Raw genomic sequence first — 23,467 nt, forward strand, 5'->3', positions numbered from 1 at the left:
AGTATTGCATCTCTTGAAGCATAGGGCCTAGATGCATAGGGTGCTTTATTTGAAGTTGTGCTTGTCATTCATTCAAGTCTTGAATTTGTTGTTGGAGGTTTTGAAGAGAGGCCAGGATTCTTTCAAGGATTGCCTCCATGGTGCTTAGTAGGGCTAGAAAGTAGTCTTGCTAAACTATTATGGGAGCACTAAAATCTGCTCGAGAGACTAGTCTAGATGCAAGATTTGTTACAATAATTTTGATTATAAGATAATCCCATGTAGGGGCACAAGGTACAATGATAACTTAACAAGATATAAAAAATCCCACAACTCAGGACCGTAGGTATAGACAACGCGACTCAATAGGATATGAAGGATCCCACAACCTGGGACCGTAGATATGAATACAAGATATCAAAATTACAAGGTCTTCCTCCTTGAAAGGACCACCATGAAGACAGATTCACACCCTCTAGAAGAAGGTAGTTCAACAATGAATTCCATGGAGAAGGATGACAATAGCTTACTTGTAATGGGCAATAGTTGAAGAAGGCCATGAGGTTGATGACAAGGAACTTTAGCTTGATTACATGTGTCACAAGAATGCACTAAGTCCTTGACTAACACTAATGGTAAGGTTTGTATTGAGGTGTTGAAGTTGTTTTAGTTCATATGAGGATTCATCTTATCCCTTGTACTGAAAGTAGTGGTCTTTCAATAAAGAGCTAGATTTCTTTAATATAAACATGAGATTCATATAATATGAAAAATATAGAACTATTGCATGATGACCTCCAAAAATAAAAACTTTGATACAAGGACCCATGAATAAATATGTGGACCATTGCATTGCATTAAAGCAAATGATTGGCAGATAATATTTTTGTACAAAATAGTACTATTTCACATAAAATAGTCATTTTTATTATAAGAATTTGAGATCGAGGATAGATAAAATAGACCAAAGAAAAGATAAATAAGTGACAAAAGACTAGAAAAAGAGATTGACAATGTTGATTGGAAGATGAAGAGACTATCAAGATGGAGGAGAGAGAATGTAGAGTATATATGAGTGAAAAGAGTGAGAGACTACAAGAGGAGAAAGAAAGAGACAAGGATGAGGAAAAAAGAGTAAGAAGCCATGTAAGCTAAGAAAGATTAGAAGATGAAGAGACTGTTTAGTATTATCATATCCTAAGAAATAGAATAACTCCCTTTTATCTTTATATACCCAAGCTACTATGACTCATAGTGTATATATTAAATTATTATTAAAAATAATTTTATAATTTTTATCTTAATAATAATTCAACACAACCAAATGTTTTTTCCATTTTTTTTAAAAAAAGACTTATTATAAACAGTTTAAGTTGTGGAGATAAACCGGTGTATCATGACTCCTTAAAAATTGTGATAAATCATATAGTAGGTTTGGTTATCATAGTCATTTGTATGGATAACTTGATTATTACAAGTGAAAATGACAAGTGGGATTATAGAAGTCAAGAACCATTTGAAGAAGAAGTTTGAGATGAAGGATTTAGGTAAGCTCTGGTACTTTCTTAGTATTGAGGTGATTTGATGTGATGATAGTATATGGTATAACAACATGTAAGCCTCTTTCAATGCAATTCGAAAAAAATGTAAAGTTGAGTGCTGATATTGGGGATGAGATAGAAGTGCTATGTTTAGGAGGATAGTAAAAGTCTAATTTACATGACTATCGTAAGGCCAATCTTGAGTTGTGCTATTGGCCTTGTTAATTAGTTTATATAGATGCCTAGAAGGCCTCATTTGGATGCAATTAGACGCGTATTGAGGTATGTGAAGTCCACTTTACATTATGGACTTTTTTATGAGGCAGGTAAGGATATACAAGTGCTTGGATATATAGATATAGATTAGACTGATAGCATGTTTGCTAGAAGATCTACCACAGTTTTTCACTTGGTAGTGAAGCAGTTACGTGGAGGAAACATTAATTTATCACTTATTATATTTGATTTGTTACACCTACCTACAACTAGCATAGTTATGGCGTCAATAAATTAGTATAGATAGTTATGCACTGTTTGACTTACTAGACCACTTTTCTTTATGTTATATCTTATCTATACTTTGTATACAAAAAATAGACAAGAAAATGTTGGGTCTCCATTTCTCTTCTTTTGTTCTTGAGTGAGCTTTCTCTTGTGTGTATGGTATGTGTTTAGCACAATAGCTCAAGCAAGTCCATCCACCATGTGATTCTTGACAATTTAAAGACATGTCCATGAATTGACTAGCCACCTATGACATAGTAGACTGTGTATTTGTGGGAATAAAATGGGCTTCCGTGGTGAGTCTATCCACCACTACATATGTTGTTCCATCCCTTTTTAGTTGTGGGAAATCTCGTACTAAAGTCTGTGATTATATGCATCCATTTTTCTTCATGAATGGGCAATGGCTACAGCAAAGCACCTAGCTTGTGAGTGATATCCTTATCCTATTGGGATGAGATGCACTTTATGATATAATCCTTCACATATTTTCATAATCCCTTCCATTGAAAGATTTTTATGATTTTATCATAGGTCTTAAAAACTTTAAAATGTCTAGCTGTATAGGTAAAGAATACATCTTCTCTATAGTTTTCAACCAGAACTAAAGGGAATAACAATCCTACCATTGAGCCTAATGAGTGCAATCTTAAGATAAAAATATGATTTTTTCTTCATTAATCCTTGCAATTTTTGAAATTTATGATTGAGCACTTCATCCAAAGGATAAGATTTGTATAGCTGGTTAACCAGGTCACTATATAACTCAATCATCGGTAAAATTTTGCATGCCCACATCCTTGAAAGAAAATGAGACACTTATCAATTACCTTATGCATGAGTATGTCAAAATCATAAATTTTTAGGGTAGACACCCACCTATGCTACTTAGAAATGAGATTTCACTAGGTAAGAAAGTATTTTAGAACCATGTGATCACTCTTAACTCTAAATAGGTTGCCATAAAAATAGTGATGCCACTTCTTTATCACATGAATAATAGCCAATATATCTTGGTTGTAGACATTTATAGGCATCTCTTTATCTATTTTCTTGTAGCTCTAAAAAAAAAAGACTCCATGCTCCTATAACAATACAATCCCCATGCCCTAGCCACCACTAGCATCACACTATATAAAAATCTCTCAAAAGAAGTCTCGGCATATTAAAGTAGAAGAATAAATGAAGAGTTTTTTTAACTATTGAGGCTTCTATTTGCAAGAGCATCCCAAAAGAAAGCTTCCTTCTTTTAATGTGTAAGTCAAAGGAGCTAGTATAGTCACATAATGCTTAATGAATCTATTGTAGAATAATGATAGACCAATAAACCTCTAAGAGAAGTAGTAGTGATAAGTGTTGGCCAATCTATGACACATTTTACCTTCTTAGGGTGAGACTATATCCCTTTCTCTCACTAACAATGTGGTTTAAGTACCCCAGCTCTGTCTATATGAATGAACACTTTTTCTCCTTAGTAAAGAGTCTATACTGCCTTAGCACATCAAAGAACATCCACATATGTGACAAATGATTCTCAAATGTCTTGTTGTAAATGTGTGTGTCATAAAAATAACACTAGATCAAAATTAAAGAGAAAAGGGTCCAAAATCTTGTCCATAAGACTCTAGAAGGTGGTTTGGGCATTGGTAAGCCCAAATGGCATCACCAAGAAATGGTATAACCTATGATTAGTCCTAAATGCCATTATATTGGTGAAGAAATTAGCCCTCTTGAGCTCATTTAAAAGTAAATTATCAACTCTAGAAATTGGGTATTTTTTCTTCAGCGTGATTTTATTTAGATCCCTATAGGCAATATACAATAAAGGATCCATCTTTCTCTTTCACTAACAAGATCACTAGGCTCGATAAAACCCATCTCTAAAAGCTCCCTGATTTTCTTGGCTAGTTCTTTGTTGGAGCCCCAAGAGGAACACCAAGGAAAAGGGGATTCTACTGGAAGAAAATCTATCTTGTAACATCAACAAGCTTTTATTTCATTCTTTTGATGACCAAAACAAAGAAAACAGCAATTCTTCACGCAGCACTATAGTAGATATCTCCCATGAGTTTAATAGAATCAACCATAATCTTCAACATCTTCACAGAATCCATCAATAGAAAAAGGAACATAAAAGAATACACCACTTTTTAATGGAAATCAATCACATAGTATTCATCTTCAATGTCTTCATAGTTCTCTCTCTCTATCTCTCATATACAAATACACTATTTTGATAGAATTGACAACAAGACATTTACAACAAGACATTTGAGAATCATTTGTCACATATGTGTTCATGGATGCACCTCCCAAGAGGTATGTCTGATGTGAAGAGGCACCAGAGCCACTACAGTGTCTCTTCATAGCTCATTATTGTCACTGTCACTCCAGTCTTCTCTTCAGTCTTCAACAACTACTTCTTCCATTTGTTTTCGCTCTTTTGAATTTAGATTCATCCTTTCCAAAAGTTAGAAAACTTTCCCAAATCCACACATACATTCCACAGAACACTTACAAAAGATCTATAGAATAGAACAGAACAGGAAGAGACCAGAGACAGAACAGATACAGAGTAGATACAGAGGCTCTACAGAAGGTTTACAGAGGGTTACAGAAGGTCATCAGAGAACATAAAATCCTCATAATTCATACTAAAACCATTCCAAACTATAAAAAACTATTCAATAAGCTTACAAAATATTTCAACTTTCATGAATCATCTATCCATGTTTTATACAAAAGAAAATCAGAAACAAAATAGAGGCTATACAGAAGGTATACAGAACCAATCAGAACCTCAACAAAACCTATCAAAACATCACAAAGTTTCATATTTCCACTAAGAATCATCATGAGCTTCTAAAACATAATCAATATCATCCAAAAAACTCTCAAACACATCCATTAACAACCATACATCTCTCTAAATCCATCAAAAATCAATCAGTCAGACCTCAAAAACAACAAAAATCAGTAAAAAATTCAGTCTTTTTCCACTCTCAACACATCCCCACACTTAGAAAGAAAGTGTCCTCGCGACCTAATGAAAATAAGAATATAAGTTCATTAAAGAGCTCAATTTTATCTTCTGTAGTATCTTCAACAATCACTCCAAACCACGACCCCAACTTATCACCTGTATCTCTAGAAAAATATTTCTAAAGGAAAACTTAGTTATTCATTAACACATCTGATAATCAATAAAAAAAGTCATAACAAATTTGTAAAGGATATAAGAGGTTTCTTCTTCATCATCTCGAACTATCCAACCAACATCACCATCACTGCAATTCTCCAAAAATGTATCTCTCGAAATCAAATCAAATAGGCAACCACCACAATCTCATCACATAAAATTAACCCACAACACAAACACTAAACACAAAACAACCATCTGAATGACACCTACAAAAAGAGATATATATCATTAAGAATCATCCAAAATACATTGCAAAGGCATCTATGAAGGTGATCCCTTTTGAAGGCTTGGTGATTACGAAAACGATCCATGGAAAAGGGCTCATCCACAAATGACTTGGGAGGATTTTGAAAGAACTAAAGGCAACACATCCTTTCTAGCAAAACAAGGTATATGCTAGGTAGACATAGGGCATGAAAATATAGGACATCCAACTGTTGGGAATCAATGTTCACATTGACATTCATACAAAGCTTTGGAATGGACTTTTGATCGTTATGGGAATGCTTATGAATATATGCTAGATACCAAGCAAAGTGAGCTGTCAATCTCACTGAAGGATCTAGAGATTGTGAATATTGGTGAGAAAAATGGAGGTAATTCTGGTATTCTTGACTAGTAGTGGTCTAGTCCCCTGGAATTAATGGCCAATTAATCTGTGGTCCCATGAGAGGATCAGTCGAGCTCCATCCTATTCTTCTCAGAATCTACTGATCAAATCCTTGGTACCACTAACCAACTGAGGGGGTTGAGAAATAGAAGTGGCAGGAGATGGAAGTAGAATAAGTAAAAGAGGATGAAGAGATGGATAGGAAAAATCATAAAAGGAGGAATAAGCTAAAGAAGGAGTGGCTGAAAATTTAAGTGAATCAGTTAGGAAAGGTGTCAATTGATAAGCAAGAAAAGTAGAAGGTATATGAATAGATGGAGAAGGGCATGGCGGAGAAGGGGAAAAGACTCGATCTTTGATAAAAGAACAATAGGTAAATATGGGAATTTGAGAAAAACCCTAAGGTTGAAAAAGGAGAGGTAAGATAGTTGCTGAGTTGGATTGATAAAGGGAAAGATAAGTATCATAGTGATGGGCCATTTGATGATTGTACAATAGGCTAGGAACAGAGGGACCTAAAATAGATTGTCTATGATAGGCATCAAAGAAGGATGAATCAAATGGATGGTTCTTGGAAAGATAAGCTAGGAGATCCACCCTGAGTTGGTTAGTGCTTTGCACATAAGTAGAAGTTGTATTCTGACGTTGTTCAGGACCACAGAATTAATCATTGAATGCCATGAAGTGTCAGGACAAGTAGCCACTTTAGAAGAATAACACTTGAGCATGTCATCTATCATCAACTCCAAATAGTTGACATACAAGACAGCTTGCAAAACCACATCCCCCACATAGCAAGCCAGATCTACATCATCAGAAATCAACAGATTACCTCATAGATACATGTAAGACAACAACATGGTATCCATCGTCATAGAATCTTCAAAGACCATGCGAACAACTTCTGTCAGCAAATCAGAAGACCAAGCCCCACTCCAACCATCCTCCTCTAGAAGAGGGAGATTCATTGTTGAAAGCTTCATATAGAAGGCCAACTTCTACAACTAATAGTGGACAAAAAATGAATGGTCCGGAGGAACATACTCCTGAAAGTGCACAAATATAGACCATACAAATCCATCCTAGACTGCAATATTTCCACTTTATCTTGAAACAACGGACACAATGTGGCTTGTCTCTGGAGAACTTCCAAGTCCTGCTAAGATATAGAAGGAATCATAGGGACATTGGAGCTTGGAGGAATGGACCGTGACTGTGCCAGTTGGTCTTGCGATTGCGTAATCTGGGAAGCTTGGGATTCCAATGTATTATGAGCAATCTGCAAAGCTAACAGTTTTGTATCTAAAAGAGTCTGAAACTCTTGAGCTTCTTTGGACATTTTCTCTTTCTCCTCTGAGACTCTAGTGACCTCTGATTGGGCTTCTGCTAATAACTGAATCTTCAAAGAAGATATTTCTTCTCTCTGGATCTCAATCATTTGGGTCTACTGCTCCATCTGCTTAAATAGATCAGCAAGAGTGTCTTTAGTAGAGGCTAACTCTATGGTTGCCTTATGCAACTGGTCTTTGGACTGCATCAATTCTGAAAGAAGCATATAACTGTTGAACACAAGCTGTCACTGAGAGTTCAATAGAACTCTGAATGTCATTACAAAGGAATGAAATGGCATCTCCTAACACTAAATTGTTCAGTGAAGGAACTAATATTTTCAAAGAACCCTCTCGATATGCCCTAAATAAATTGTTGAATGTGAGGTAGGGAAGGTCACTGCCAGAAGTAGAAAGAATTGTTACTGAAGGCATGACTGAGGGAGTTTTATCTGCCACACTCTTCAAGTGCTTCTGCTGAATGACCAATAGAGGAGGGGAATCAAGATCCTCTATGTCAATAGATTCTGACTCCTCTGAAGGTGGAGGGGGAGGAACTGGATCTGATGGAGGAGGAGGAGCGTGAGGCGCCATTCAGATGGAATACACACACACCACAAACACAGACATTCACAAAGAATGCCTAGTAGGGGTGTGTATGCAAGAGACTGAAGGCGTACTAAGTAGTCCCAAATGTAAGGAATCCAATCAAAAACACAAAAACCACTGACCGAGCTGCGTGTGAATAGCTAAAAATGACTATGTGAACGGCTGATTGCAACACACCATCGCATGGACAAGTCAGAGGCGTGTCCTTGCGCGTAAGCGCCCATAGCCACACCCGTACACACACGCACACCGAGAGCGGCCGAACGGAGTGGAAACAGAGGAGGGACAGGGGAGTTTGTCGAAGGGGTGGAGAGGGTGGTGGGTGGGAAGGGGGGCTAGGGGTGAGGTGGTGGTGAGGTTAAATCTGGTGGGGGGGAAAATAGTGGGGGGAGATATATATGGTGGGGGGCCCAAAGAAGGGGTGGGCGAGCAGGAGGGTGGGGGGGCCCAAAGAAGGGTGGGAGGGTAGCAGGAGTGGGGGGGCCCAAAGAAGGGTGGGCGGGTAGGAGGGCCAGGAGAAGGAGGAAGGCGGTAGAGGGAAGTGTGTTGGCGAGAGGCGGTAGCAGCGCGAGGGAAGACGGTTGCAGCTCCAGCAACAAGTGGCAGCGGCAGCAGCAACCGGTGGGCCGGGAGGGAAGGGGACAAGGTGGCGAGAGAGGGACCATCGACAGAGGGGGTGCGCAGGGTGGCGACGTTGACGACAGGCGACGGCGGCATCCTTCACGACCGGTGGCAGTAGCGGCATTGACATTGGGCGGGGTGGGCGACCACATCAACAACGACGGTGATGTCCTCCATGGCGGGTGACAGCAATGGCATTGACGTCAGGTGGGGTGGGCAACCACATCCGAGCAGAGGCGGGGCAGTCCGAGGCAACGAGGAGAGGGCCACTCAGGGGGAGTGGGGGGGGTAAGGGACGAGAAAGAGGCCAGGAGGGAGGAGAGGTGGAGAAGCGGAGGAGGAGGTGGAGGGGAAGGATGGAGGGAGGCAGGGGAAGGAAGAAGACAAGGAGGGGGTGATGGAGATAATGGGACACGGGTGAATGTAAGACCATTTTTAAAAAAAATAAAAATTTATAAAATAAATATCGATTGTTTTCCGTGTTTTAAATTTTTTGACTTTTTTTTGTTTTTAGTGTTTTTTTAAATTAAAAAAATTAAGTTGTGTTGTTGTGGTGTGGGTTTTTTTAATTTTTGTTTGTTTTATTTTTTTAAATTGTTTTTTAAAAAACATTTGTTATGGTTGGGAAAAAGAAGTGCACCCCTGTCTCACGTGCAGGCGTGGGGCGGCGGTAAAAAAATTTGCAGCGGCGGGATCAGACGGGGCGAAGACGGCGACACACGAGTCACAGAAGCCACGGGAGCATCCTGAGGAACATAAAACCAAAAATAGACGCGTTCACGCACGACATGAGAAACGGAGCCACATGGCAAAAAGAAAGAAAAATTAATAAAACTCAAACCGCACGTTGGATCAAAAAACTATAAAAAGGAAAAAGGTGCCACGAGACGAGAGGAAGATGATAGAGAAATGCAACACTAGTTTTGGGGCAAAATCAGGGTGTTCACATGGAAAAAACACAAGAAACAGACCCGAAAATACATACGTGTGGTAATATAAGAAAATCCACGCGTCGGAATGAAGTGCGAAAAGAAGAAAAAATATACAGAAGAACGTGTCCAACAACCCTAGCATGGCAAAACACAGTTTCGATTAAGATAGGATGCATTCACATGGGAAAATCCCCAAAAATGGATCTGAAAATGGACTAAAAATTAATATAAGAACAACCAATTGTCGAAAAGAAGTGTGATAAACATGAAAAATATCCACGGGAAAGGGATTCACAGGGCGGGTGCATGAAAACTCAGTTTGGGAGGAATTGGGAGGGGTTCATATGGGAAAAACACAAAAAACACACCCGAAAACACTCGAAAAAATTAATAAGTAAAAATCCAGCAATCGGAAGAGGGGGGAGGAAAAAGAAAAAAGTGGGGGAAAGGATGGCGAGATACCAGTTCTAATTGGGGCTTTTGAAGATCTGCAAAACTGCTATTCATAAGGTGTTGATAACGTAGCTTCTGTCTACCGACTCCAACAGCTCCAGAGGACACAAGTATTACCTCGACTCCTTTATTAATCGATTCTTTCACTTGCTCACAAAGAGAGCCAATTCGCCCCACAGAAAGCCGCCCGTCCTTTCACTTCTTCTTTACTGCAATCTCCTCCACCATCATTCTTTTTCATAGGTCCCCTATTCAGTCCTCTGATTCGCCCAAAAATCCTTCCTTTTCTACTTGATTGTATTGCTCAACACTTTTGCTGGTTGTAGCTTCATGATCCAGAAGATAAGCAGGGATCACACCTTCCTGTACACTATCCTTAGCTTTTCTTCTATTTTCTATCTCACTATGCATGGCCAGAGTTTTCTTCCTTAAGGCCTTTTCTGCATAGCGCCTCTTTGCCAAAATCTCTCCCTGCGTTTTTTTCTCCTTCTCCATTAAGCTCCTTTTCCCCCAAAAATCCCTTTTCAAAAATAGTCATCCCTTACCAAATAGCATCCGTCATTTTCCCTTCCCCCAAAACATAAAATGGCACAAAGAAAAGCAGCCCTTAGAAAAGCATACAAGCCCTCTTCATCTTATCATAGCTTACAATGACATATCATATGCTTTCAAATTGCCTCCAAACTTTGGAATTCTTTTCCTTGATCATCACAATACATGCAAACAAAACCCCTTGTCACCTTCAAGCCAAGATAATGCAGCATTCCACAAGATTACGCTACAAAGTCGATGCTTGTCAAACACTTTCTGTACTTCCGCAAATAAACCACACATGGCATACATAGCAACCAATGCACTGCCAACAACAGTATCTTTTTCTAGCCCCTCTTTACTATATTACCATGCAGAATAAAGATGCAAACATAACGACTAAGTATGTACAAAGTATCAATTCCCACACACACAGCTTTTGGGTGGGTTTTACACCTCGGATGCGCTGCAGCATAACATCCACCCCCTCTAATCCTGCGCATCCTCCAGATGGGTCAACTACCCATGATCATTATCATCAAGATCCACAAACAGATCAATCTCTTCATTGTGTATTTCCGGTATATCAACAAGATTATCTGTCATATCATCTGTCTCTTCTATTGAAGTTTCTTCTCGTTGCTCTTCTCTTGCAAATTCTTCCAATGCATAATCCTCATAATCTCTTTTCTTAAAAATCTTGATTCTTTTTCCTGCAATAGGCACTCTAAGCACTGTCCCATCCAATTCTGTCAACTCATATGTTGCATTGTCAAAGACATGTCTGACTATGTATGGCCCAAACCATATTTTCACCATCTTCCGAAGTGCAGTATGCTGATTTTCAAGGCTGCTATCAAAGACTAATACCCAGTCTCCCTCTTCTATTGCTCTAGGCCGCAAGCGATGCCTGCTGTCAAATCTGTCCTTATTTCTTAGTCTAGCAACCTTTAACCTATCAATAGCTAATTGAATATCCTCTAGTCTTCTCTCCAACTGCCGAATCCGAAGAGCTAAGAGCTCCTCTCTCGTTAAATCCTCCTACCAATGTAAAACTGACCAAGTCAAAGCACAAGTCTCAGTCGGCATAACCGGTTTCTGACCATACATCAACTCTGCGGGCATATATCCTGTGGTAACACTGTGAGTCGTACAATCAGCCCACAAAGCAAATGGTAGAAGTCTCGACCATTCTCCAATCCATCCTCTGCATGCTTTAGCTAATGCTTTCACTATCGGCGGATGCCCTCTTTCACTCTTCCCATTTTCCTCTAGATTGTATGCTGTGGTTAGAGCCAACTTGATTCCTAGTTGAGAGAAAAACTCCCTAGCTTCATCTGCATCCACTTCACCGCGATCCGCAGTGATCTTACCCACACAGCCATACCTGCAGAAAATTTCTTCCAATAAGAACTTACACACTGCACTAGTGGTCTTCGTTCTCAAAGATCTGCCCTCAAAATTATTGGTAAGATCCTCTCTAGCCAAAAAAATATACCTCATCTACCATAGACCCATAGGCATAGTAACCAAGTCAACTACCCACTTATAATGAATGCATAGCGATTAGGTCAGATGAAGCTCATCTGGATGACGCACTATCGAATACATCTGGCAGTCTCTGCAAGTCTCTACAAAGTGAGAAACATCTCTATACATGCCTTTCCACCAATATTTCTCCTTGATTTTCTCATAAGTAGCCCACACTCCTCTATGACCAGCCCAAGGACTCTCATGAAACTCCCTCATCACCTGTAACTGTGTCTCTCTATCGCAGATAACGCGCAAAGGTAATCCGCCTCTTTTCTTCGGATGCTTCCAAAGAGATCCATCCTTGAGAAAATAACCATAGGCTTTTCTTCTGATCTTCTTGAACTCTTCATCTGTCCATTCATCTCTTTTGCTTAGTGTACTAAGGTACTTGCCAATCTGCAACCAATCTCCAACATAGAGTTCTTCTATGAAAGTCACAATATCATAGACATGGCAAACATGATCAACCATAGCAACTGAAATTTTTGCATCATCCTCTTCTGCAAGTAGTGTCTCCTCATAATCATATCTGGCTCTAGACAGCATATCCACTGGATTATCCTTCCCTGCTATGTGTTTGAATTCTGGATTTAATGACTTGATGTATGCAACCCATCTCAACATAGCTATATCCGGAGTAGAGCAACTCGTAATCATACCAATCAATGGCAAGCAATATGTCTCTACCAAAACTGAAGCTCCAATAAAGTACTCCTTGTCACATTTGAGAGCCGTAACAATCCCCAGTAACTTCCTCTTGATTTGCGGATATCTCCTCTGTCTCTCGTTTAGGACTTTCGCTCCAAACCGAATAGCATACATGTTTCCATCTGCATCATCTTGACCCACAGCCCAACCTATGCCAAGTCTCAACTGTCAATACAATAGGCCTTCCACAATTATAATCCGCTTTCCTGAGAGTAGGAGCAATCTGCAATAACTTCTTCAATTTCCGCATGGCTCTAGTGTGGCTCTCATCCCAATAAAATTTCTACACCTTTCGAAGCAGCCGATATAAACAATCTGCTATGTGTGCAAAATGGGGTATCCAAATCATATAAAACACACAAGCTCCAATGAATCTCCGTACCTCTGAAGTGGTAGAACAATACTCTGTAATCTTGCCTATAGTATCCACCTTCTCAGGTGAGGGTTTCCTGCCATAATATCCACACATATGTCCAACAATGACAACCTCATTTACTCCAAAAACAGATTTTTGCCCTGATAGTGTCAAGTTCACTTCTTCTAACCTGGCCAAAATCTTCTCACAAGCTGAAATATGATCAGCCACAAAGTATCTGCATCCCTGTTCATTTAGACTCTCATTCTTCTCTTCTTCTGCACACCCCTTAATGGGCACATCATCCAAGAAAGGCATAGTAAGCAGAGGTATGTAATCAGGAAGGACCTTATGCATGGCATTCATTATATGCGCAATAGAATTAGTGGCATCTTGAGGCAAGGTACACATCCTGACAAGCCCAATAGGAGTTCTCATAGTGGTTATGTCCCTGCTTTCCAAAGCCAGCTGAAACTGATCATATCCCGAATACAAATCACCTAAAGAATAGATGGCACGTCCAGCAAATGCTTCTGCAAACTCATCCACAACTGGACCTATACCAACATCCCTGATAGTAACTCTGTTTACTGGCTACATGTCCTGTATAAATCGGAGAGTACCATTCTTCTTTGGAACCATAAACCACCTATCTGAGTATGGTGCAGATGAAGGCTCTAGGATTCCCATCCTGATTTTCTCATTCAACAAGTCAATCAGCTTTGGCAGGTGCGCCTTAGGCACTGGAATATGTCAAAGGTTCCATAGAATATGAGGAATAGTAAAGATCACCATAGGAGCAACAATATCTGGATTCACACATCCAATCTCATGCGGAAAAAAAGTAAACCCTCTTCCATGTTGCTCAAGAATCTCCTGAAAGCATTGCTTCTCTGTGGGTAGCAAGAAATCACCATTTCCAATTTTCAATTCAACAAGAGTCTCTGCTGAAAATTTATGGCCTATATGCTCTGGATTCCCCAAAATTGGCTGTTTGGCAGCCCTCTCTATTTGCTAATCACTGTCAGGTGGAAGCGGTACAGCTACCGGCTTCACCTTCTTATCCACAGTCTTGTATTTCGTGTCAACCCTGGCTTCATTATGATCCTTTGCATTACTCAAATCTTGCTGTAAATCAGCAATTCTGCACTCCAGTGGGCTGAATATCCTCAGCCCTCTGCTCTATGGACTGCATAGGAACAGCCCTAAACTCTGGATGCTGAAATATTTCAGCAGTAAACTCTGTTGGCTGAAAGTTTTCAGCCCTCTGTGTCTCTGTAAACTAATCATAATCAGTCGAAAACTCTGTTTGCTGAATTTCTTCAGCACTCAATACTTTTTGCTGAGTCACCTCAGCCTTTGACTCTATCTGTGACACAAAATCTGCAATTTCATGGAACATGTCCAGGGATTGCACTAATACATTACTGTGACAACTCTGCATATCAGTTTTCAGCATATTTTCCATCTCTGTCATCGTATCTGCACAAATCATACTATCATACATCCCATCTATATGCTCATCATCCTCTAAAATTCCTGCATTTTTTAAAATTTTCTATTTCCTGCATATGTATTGCCTGGCAGCTCTAGGCAACTTAGAAGTCTTCTGATAACTTATTGAACTGTTGCTGAAATTCCAACAAAACTGGAGGAGAAAACACTGCTGCCAGAAGGCGAGAACTCCAATCTCCTCTGCTCTGTACCACCGTCGTCTCGCGAAACAGTGGTACCTAATGAAAACCCGAATCTCTCACAGTGGGCAAAGGTGCATCTCTAAGAGTATCCCTGTTTCTAACATGGTTCACACACACAGTCATAAACTAAACTGCTCTCATAGCATCTTTAATGCGAATCCGTGCATAAGCAGATCCATCATCCATTACCTTTGTTTCCATGTGCATCTCTGTGATGAATGGCTGTCCAAGAATTATGGGATAAGAGCATGAATCCTGCACAAAGAAGTGGAAATCCTCCTCTACATCTCCAATAGAAACCCTGACACTGGGACATGCAGTATACAAATCACCTGCAGTGTTGTTAGCGGCTCTCATATGCCACCCATGCTCTACATCCATAGGCTATCTGTTACTTTCATAAACTCCACGAACTATGAGATTAATCTCTGAACCATGATCCACCAAAGCAACATAAGGCACCTATTTCTGTCCAATTTTTACCATCGTTTCTGTAGTTGCCCTAGCCCAATGACTCCGCGAGAAGTGACTACGCGGTATCAAGACAGGCTTATCAGTTTCAGCATAATGCATAGGCTGAACCCTCTTCTCTATATGTGGAAAAAAAGAAGCATTCTCAACCATAACCTCATCCTCATCCTCATCCAACTCCCCAACCAAAACTCCTTGTGTATCAGTAGTAGGCAATGCATGTCTTTTCCTCTTCAGGACCTCTTGAAACTGATCTTGAAACTCTCTTTTCGAGATGCCCAAAACCTCAGAAATAGTAAAAGTCACCTCACTGCCAAGTATCTTGTCATTAAAGATTTTCTTCATGTTCGTAGGTGTCTCAATATTGGACATCAATCTAAACCCTAGCTGCTTTCTCTCTCTAGGCTCTTGCCTCTTTTCTCTCTTTTGAGCATCTTCCATCTGTCGTTCTGGCCCTAGTCTCAAAGATGGTCCTGCAGTAGGTGGAGTAACAAACTCACCCCCTCTAGTCTTTTTAGCTGCACTTGGATTTTCTTCATCCCTCTTACGCTTCTCCTCAACAAGTACATCTCCTCCCTGAGACTTAGCCAAGTAGGCATAAATAGAGTACTTGTCAACATGCGAATTCCAACTTGTCTCAGATCTGATGCTAGAGCCTGCACTAGTCAAAACAGTTTGCTGAATTTTTCCCTTGTTTGCCATCTCCATAGCATAAGTCCACAATGCTAACTGATTCTCTGATCCCTTCTCAATCTGGACTCCATATGCAGAAGCATCTCCTCTAGCTGCCACATAAGAAGTACGCGCAGCCATGTCATCCACTAACTTCTTCATTCCGCCTTTCCCAAAGTTGGTAGCAAGTGGAGCTCCTGTTTCAGTCAACCAGATCTTACCATCTTGTCCCCAAAATACCAAATTCTTCCTCCTTGTATCCTGAAAAGATTCACAATCCTTGCAATGCTGATGGTCCGTGCTATCACACCAAATACATCTTCGATCTCTCCGAGGTGCACTAGGAGCACTCCTAGGTGCAGTAGGAGCACTAGAAGAAATAGTAGGCGCAGTCGAAGCAAACTGCTCTTTCAATTTTCCCACCAATTCTGCTTTAACTGACTCTAGTGTCAAATCTGTTATGCCTTTGATTATATCATCAAGAGAGGTAGGCACCGGTGTAGTGGATGGTTTTGAAGCAGAAGGAGCCGGCATCGGTCTTGGAGCAGGAGGAATAGGAGTAGAAACAGTAGGCACTGGCATAGGCCAAGAAACTGGCTGAGGAAGAGAAGAAATAACAGGGATAGAAGCAGGCATAGGAGCAGAAGACGGCGTTGGTGTCATAGATCCATTCTGTAAGCGGGTCTTCCATATCTTGCTCTTGGTCAAAGTCGAGACTGCATCCTAGGCATCTTGCCAATCCGTTTTAAGACCCATAGGCTTCATGCGATCCTCAAGAAGTTCTCCTAATTCTTCCTAAAGAGCAGGATCTGCAGCTTGCAAGAAAAGCTCAACTTTCTCAACATCCAATGCTCTTTGTTCAATGGCATCAAGCTGACTATACCTCTCTTCAAATTCTCATATCAACTCTGAAGTAGCTAGACCTTTGCTTGGCATGTAGACCCACTCTCGAAATGATCGCCGTGTAGCCATCCCAATTTCCTCAAGGAAATACTCTTCTTTTAGGGCCTTCTTAAAATCTTGCCAATGTGAATTTTGAATAAAAAGATCAGTCACTTTTGCCCTCATGGCGGGTGTGACAAGACGAAGGAAATACTTACTCATAAGTCCAGCTCGTACTCCAAAAAATCCCATCTTGATCTCATATGTCTTCAAATATGCTAAAACATTACGGCCATCAAATAGCTTCTTCTCATTCTCAACTGCTTCAATCGCCTTAGTCGCGCTGATTGCATTCTCCTGCTCCGAATATAGCTACCTTTGCTGAGACAACTGTTGTTGATGCAATTGCTGCTATTGCTGCATATACAATTGTGTCTGTTGGTTTTGAAGCCGCATATACATAGACATATTCTGCAAAATCTGCTTTAGATCATCCGTTGAAGTACTTGAAGCAGCAGTCAATGATGGAGCTGAAGTAGAGGACGCAGCAGGAATCGTAGAAGAGGCTGAAATGGATGATGAAGTATCTCCCATCCTGAAATTTATACGACGCTTTCACATCGGGTTCACCAAAGATGTCGAAGGGTTTTCGAAAGCAAAGTCGCGACCACAGAGGACTTTAAATTATTTCAGAATAGAAGGTCAATAGTGGCGGCCTCCACAAAGAATCATATTTACATTCCAACAACTCTTCAGAAGACTAATGAGACAAACTGTTTATTAGCTTAGCAACTCCCTCTTTTACATAAGAGAAGCTGAACTCTGTTATAACAGCATGTTCTTTTGATTCAGACAGGTAATTATTGTCTATGTTCAAATCCACAACCTCACGTAGTTTTTGAGAATTCTGAACCCAATCTTCATGTCCAGAAGAACACTTGTATCCAGTCCTTCAAATGTAAAAGACATGCCTTTAACCTTCTCTACAGTCTCCTATGGTAGAACTCTTTTCAAGCAACTGAATGCATAAGTGAGGGTGTAAAATAGTCTGCCAGTTTGAAATCTTCTGTCAGATTCTCTCTCTCTCTCTCTCTGTTTCTGTCTATTTGTGCTGCCAATATAAACAGTACCAGGAATTCTTTATATGGGTAAAATATGTGGATGTATGGAAGTTGATCAGGTCACTCTTGGTGTCAAGGAACGATGGGTACAGTTTGAATCAATTCTTGAACCTGGGTGTCATTGCGTGGACTGGTGTTTTAGGAGCTATGTTGTTGGAACCTTATCCATGCTAACTAATCCACGCAAACAGATTCAAGCCTATATATTCGATGTTGTGAGGACTACTATGCCAAAGATGAATCTGGATGATGTATTTGAGCAGAAGAATGAAGTGGTCAAATCTGTAGTTGATGAGCTTGAGAAAGCTATGTACAACTATGGTTTTGAAATAGTTCGGACATTGATTGTTGACATTATTCCGGATGAGATCGTTAAGCAAACAATGAGTGAGATCAATGCAGCTTCAAAAATCCTCCTTTTAGCACTCTCCCTTGTGATGCAACAAACATTTGGAGTACCAGATGCACAAAATTCTGCTACAGCTCCAAGTAAAAGCTTCTGGGAATTTTCAGCTTGAATAGGTTTTGCAATGTACACTTTCTTAGTAGCAACTTTTTTACTTTGATAGACTCAGCCTCAGCACTCCACAGCCAATCGACAAATAACTTTCATCATTGTATCCGAACATAAGAAATACAGTCGCTTCAAATATTTCCCCTCCCATTCTTCCAGTCCTCTTCTCGTTCCTTTTGTCTTCAATATCCCTTCAGAGCGTCGCCCAGTCAGAACGTGTGATAACAACTATTCCAACCTTCACTACAACTTGTCTGGCGTTTTGCGCAAAAATCCGTGATTAAGTTCACTCTGTCCAATTGCTGCACAAGGTTTTCCATCCAGTTCTGATTGGGGCTTTCGAAGATCTGCAAAACTTCTATTCATAAGGCGCTGATAACGTAGCTTCTGTCTGCCGACTCCAACAACTCTAGAGGACACAAGTATGACCTCGACTCCTTTATTAATCAATTCATTCACTTGCTCACAAAGAGAGCCGATTCACCCCACAGCAAGCCGCCCGTCCTTTCACTTCTTCTTTACTGCAATCTCCTCCACCATCATTCTTTTTCGTAGATCCCATGTTCAGTCCTCTAATTCGCCCAAAAATCTTTCCTTTTCTACTTGATTGTATTGCTCAACACTTTTGCTATGGTTGTAGCTTCACGATCCAGAAGATAAGCAGGGATCACACCTTCCTGTACACTATCCTCAGCTTTTCTTCTATTTTCTTTCTCACCATGCATGGCCAGAGTTTTCTTCCTTAAGGCCTTTTCTACATAGCGCTTCTTTGCCAAAATCTCTCCCTGCTTTTTTTTTCTCCTTCTCCATTAAGCTCCTTTCCCCCCAAAAATCCCTTTTAAAAAATAGTCATCCCTTCCCAAATAGCATCCGTCATTTTCTCTTCCCGCAAAACATAAAATGGCACAAAGAAAAGCGGCCCTTAGAAAAGCATACAAGCCCTCTTCATCTTATCATAGCTTACAATGACATATCATATGCTTTCAAATTTCCTCCAAACTTTGGAATTCTTTTCCTTGATCATCACAATACATGCAAACAAAACCCCTTGTCACCTTCAAGCCAAGATAATGCAGCATTCCACGAGATTATGCTACAAAGTCGATGCTTGTCAAACACTTTCTGTACTTCGGCAAATAAACCACACATGGCATACATAGCAACCAATGCACTGCCAACAACAGTATCCAAAGATGTCGAAGGGTTTTCGAAAGCAAAGTCGCGACCCCACAGAGGACTTTGAATTATTTCAGGATAGAAGGTCAATAGTGGCGGCCTCCACAAAGGATCATATTTACATTCCAACAACTCTTCAGAAGACTGATGAGACAAACAGTTTATTAGCTTAACAACTCCCTCTTTTACATCAGAGAAGCTGAACTCTGTTATAACAGCATGTTCTTTTGATTTAGATAGGTAATTATTGTCTATGTTCAAATCCACAACCTCACGTAGTTTTTGAGAATTGTGAACTCAATCTTCATGTCCAAAAGAACACTGGTATCCAGTCCTTCAAATGTAATAGACGTGCCTTTAACCTTCTCTACAGTCTCCTATTGTAGAACTCTTTTCAAGCAACTGAATGCATAAGTGAGGGTGTAAAATAGTCTGCCAGTTTGAAATCTTTTGTCAGATTCTCTCTCTCTCTCTCTCTCTCTCTCTCTGTATTTCTGTCTATTTGTGCTGCCAATACAAACAGTACCAGGAATTCTTTATATGGGTAAAATATGTGGATGTATGGAAGTTGATCAGGCCACTCTTGGTGTCAAGGAACGATGGGTACAGTTTGAATCAATTCTTGAACCTGGGTGTCATTGTGTGGACTGGTGTTTCAGGAGCTATGTTGTTGGAACCTTATCCATGCTAACTAATCCATGCAAACATATTCAAGCCTATATATTCGATGTTGTGAGGACTACTATGCCAAAGATGAATCTGGATGATGTATTTGAGCAAAATAATGAAGTGGCAAAATCTGTGCTGATGAGCTTGAGAAAGCTATGTACAACTATGGTTTTGAAATAGTTCGGACATTGATTCTTGATATTATTCCAGATGAGATAGTTAAGAGAACAATGATGAGATCAATGCAGCTTCAAAAATCCTCCTTTTAGCACTCTCCCTTGTGATGCAACAAACATTCGGAGTACCAGATGCACAAAATTCTGCTACAGCTCCAAGTAAAAGCTTCTGGGAGTTTTTAGCTTGAACAGCTTTTGCAATGTACACCTTCTTAGTAGCAACTTCTTTACTTTGATAGACTCAGCCTTAGCACTCCACAGCCAATCGACAAATCACTTTCATCGTTGTGTCCGAACATAAGCAATACAGTCGCTTCAAATATTTCCGCTCCCATTCTTCCAATCCTCTTCTCGTTCCTTTCGTCTTCAATATCCCTTCAGAGCATCGCCCAGTCAGAACGTGTGATAATAGCTATTCCAACCTTCACTACAACTCGTTTGGCATTCTGCGCAAAAATCCATGATTAAGTTCACTTTGTCCAACTGCTACACAAGGTTTTCCATCGAGTTCTGATTGGGGCTTTTGAAGATCTGCAAAACTGCTATTCATAAGGCGCTAATAATGTAGCTTTTGTCTACCGAATCCAACAGCTCCAGAGGAAACAAGTATTACCTTGACTCCTTTATTAATCAATTATTTCACCTGCTCACAAAGAGAGCCAATTCGCCCCATAGCAAGCCACCCATCCTTTCACTTCTTCTTTACTGCAATCTCCTCCACCATCATTCTTCTTCGTAGATCCCCTGTTTAGTCCTCTAATTTGCCCAAAAATCCTTCCTTTTCTGCTTCATTGTATTGCTCAACACTTTTGCTCTGGTCATAGCTTCACGATCCAGAAGATAAGCAGGGATCACACCTTCCTGTACACTATCCTCAGCTTTTCTTCTATTTTCTTTCTCACTATGCATGGCCAGAGTTTTCTTCCTTAAGGCCTTTTCTGCATAGCACCTCTTTGCCAAAATCTCTCCCTGCTTTTTTTTCTCCTTCTCCATTAAGCTCCTTACCCCCCAAAAATCCCTTTTCAAAAATAGTCATCCCTTCCCAAATAGCATCCATCATTTTCCCTTCCCCCAAAACATAAAATGGCACAAAGAAAAGCATACAAGCCCTATTCATCTTATCATAGCTTACAATGACATATCATATGCTTTCAAATTGCCTCCAAACTTTGGAATTCTTTTCCTTGATCATCACAATACATGAAAACAAAACCCCTTGTCACCTTCAAGCCAAGATAATGCATCATTCCACGAGATTACACTACAAAGTCGATGCTTGTCAAACATTTTCTGTACTTCCGCAAATAAACCACACATGGCATACATAGCAACCAATGCACTGCCAACAACAGTATCCAAAGATGTCGAAGGGTTTTCGAAAGCAAAGTCGCGACCACAGAGGACTTTGAATTATTTCAGGATAGAAGGTCAATAGCGGCGGCCTCCACAAAGGATCATATTTACATTCCAACAACTCTTCAGAATACTGATGAGACAAACAGTTTATTAGCTTAGCAACTCCCTCTTTTACATCAGAGAAGCTAAACTCTGTTATAACAGCATGTTCTTTTGATTCAGACAGGTAATTATTGTCTATGTTCAAATCCACAACTTCACGTAGTTTTTGAGAATTCTGAACCCAATCTTCATGTCCAGAAGAACACTTGTATCCAGTCCTTCAAATGTAATAGGCATGCCTTTAACTTTCTCTACAGTCTCCTGTGGTAGAACTCTTTTCAAGCAACTGAATGCATAAGTCAGGGTGTAAAATAGTCTGCCAGTTTAAAATCTTGTGTCAGATTCTCTCTCTCTCTCTCTCTCTCTCTCTCTCTCTCTCTCTCTCTCTCTTTCTGTCTATTTGTACTGCCAATACAAACAGTACCATGAATTCTTTATATGGGTAAAATATGTGGATATATGGAAGTTGATCAGGCCACTCTTGGTGTCAAGGAACGATGGGTACAGTTTGAATCAATTCTTGAACCTGGGTGTCATTGTGTGGACTGGTGTTTTAGGAGCTATGTTGTTGGAACCTTATCCATGCTAACTAATCCACGCAAACAGATTCAAGCCTATATATTCAATGTTGTGAGGACTATTATGCCTAAGATGATTCTGGATGATGTATTTGAGCAGAAGAATGAAGTGGCAAAATCTGTAGCTGATGAGCTTGAGAAAGCTATGTACAACTATGGTTTTGAAATAGTTCGAACATTGATTGTTGACATTATTCCGGATGAGATCGTTAAGCGAACAATGAGTGAGATCAATGCAGCTTCAAAAATCCTCCTTTCAGCACTCTCCCTTGTGATGCAACAAATATTCGGAGTACCAGATGCACAAAATTCTGCTACAGCTCCAAGTAAAAGCTTCTGGGAGTTTTTAGCTTGAACAGCTTTTGCAATGTACACCTTCTTAGTAGCAACTTCTTTACTTTGATAGACTCAGCCTTAGCACTCCACAGCCAATCGACAAATCACTTTCATGGTTGTGTCCGAACATAAGCAATACAGTCGCTTCAAATATTTCCGCTCCCATTCTTCCAATCCTCTTCTCGTTCCTTTCGTCTTCAATATCCCTTCAGAGCATCACCCAGTCAGAACGTGTGATAATAGCTATTCCAACCTTCACTACAACTCGTTTGGCATTCTGCGCAAAAATCCATGATTAAGTTCACTTTGTCCAACTGCTACACAAGGTTTTCCATCGAGTTCTGATTGGGGCTTTTGAAGATCTGCAAAACTTCTATTCATAAGGCGCTCATAACGTAGCCTCTGTCTGCCGACTCCAACAGCTCCAAAGCACACAAGTATTACCTCGACTCCTTTATTAATCAATTCTTTCACCTGCTCACAAAGAGAGCCAATTCGCCCCACAGCAAGCCGCCCGTCCTTTCACTTCTTCTTTACTGCAATCTCCTCCACCATCATTCTTTTTCGTAGATCCCCTGTTCAGTCCTCTAAATCGCCCAAAAATCCTTCCTTTTTTGCTTGATTGTATTGCTCAACACTTTTGCTCTAGTTGTAGCTCCACGATCCAGAAGATAAGTAGGGATCACACCTTCGTGTACACTATCCTTAGCTTTTCTTCTATTTTCTTTCTCAGTATGCATGGCCAGAGTTTTCTTCCTTAAGGCCTTTTCTGCATAGCGCCTCTTTGCCAAAATCTCTCCTTGCTTTTTTT

The 23,467-nt window shown here is 40.2% G+C and overlaps 1 protein-coding gene across 1 annotated transcript; it reads left to right on the top strand.

The window, feature by feature from the left end:
• The first annotated feature begins 17,793 nt into the window (after positions 1-17,793).
• LOC148009309 (hypersensitive-induced response protein 1-like) lies at positions 17,794-22,675 on the top strand. Its single transcript, XM_087673532.1, has 3 exons — positions 17,794-18,238; positions 21,863-21,866; positions 22,300-22,675. Exons 1-3 carry the CDS (start codon positions 17,794-17,796, stop codon positions 22,673-22,675), a joined length of 825 nt encoding a protein of 274 aa, XP_087529658.1.
• The last annotated feature ends 792 nt before the right edge of the window (positions 22,676-23,467 follow it).

The sequence above is a fragment of the Lygodium microphyllum genome, unplaced genomic scaffold (assembly GCF_053477565.2).
Source record: "Lygodium microphyllum isolate KBCC unplaced genomic scaffold, Lygodium_microphyllum_v1.1.10 scaffold_31, whole genome shotgun sequence".
Classification (NCBI taxonomy): Eukaryota; Viridiplantae; Streptophyta; class Polypodiopsida; order Schizaeales; family Lygodiaceae; genus Lygodium; species Lygodium microphyllum.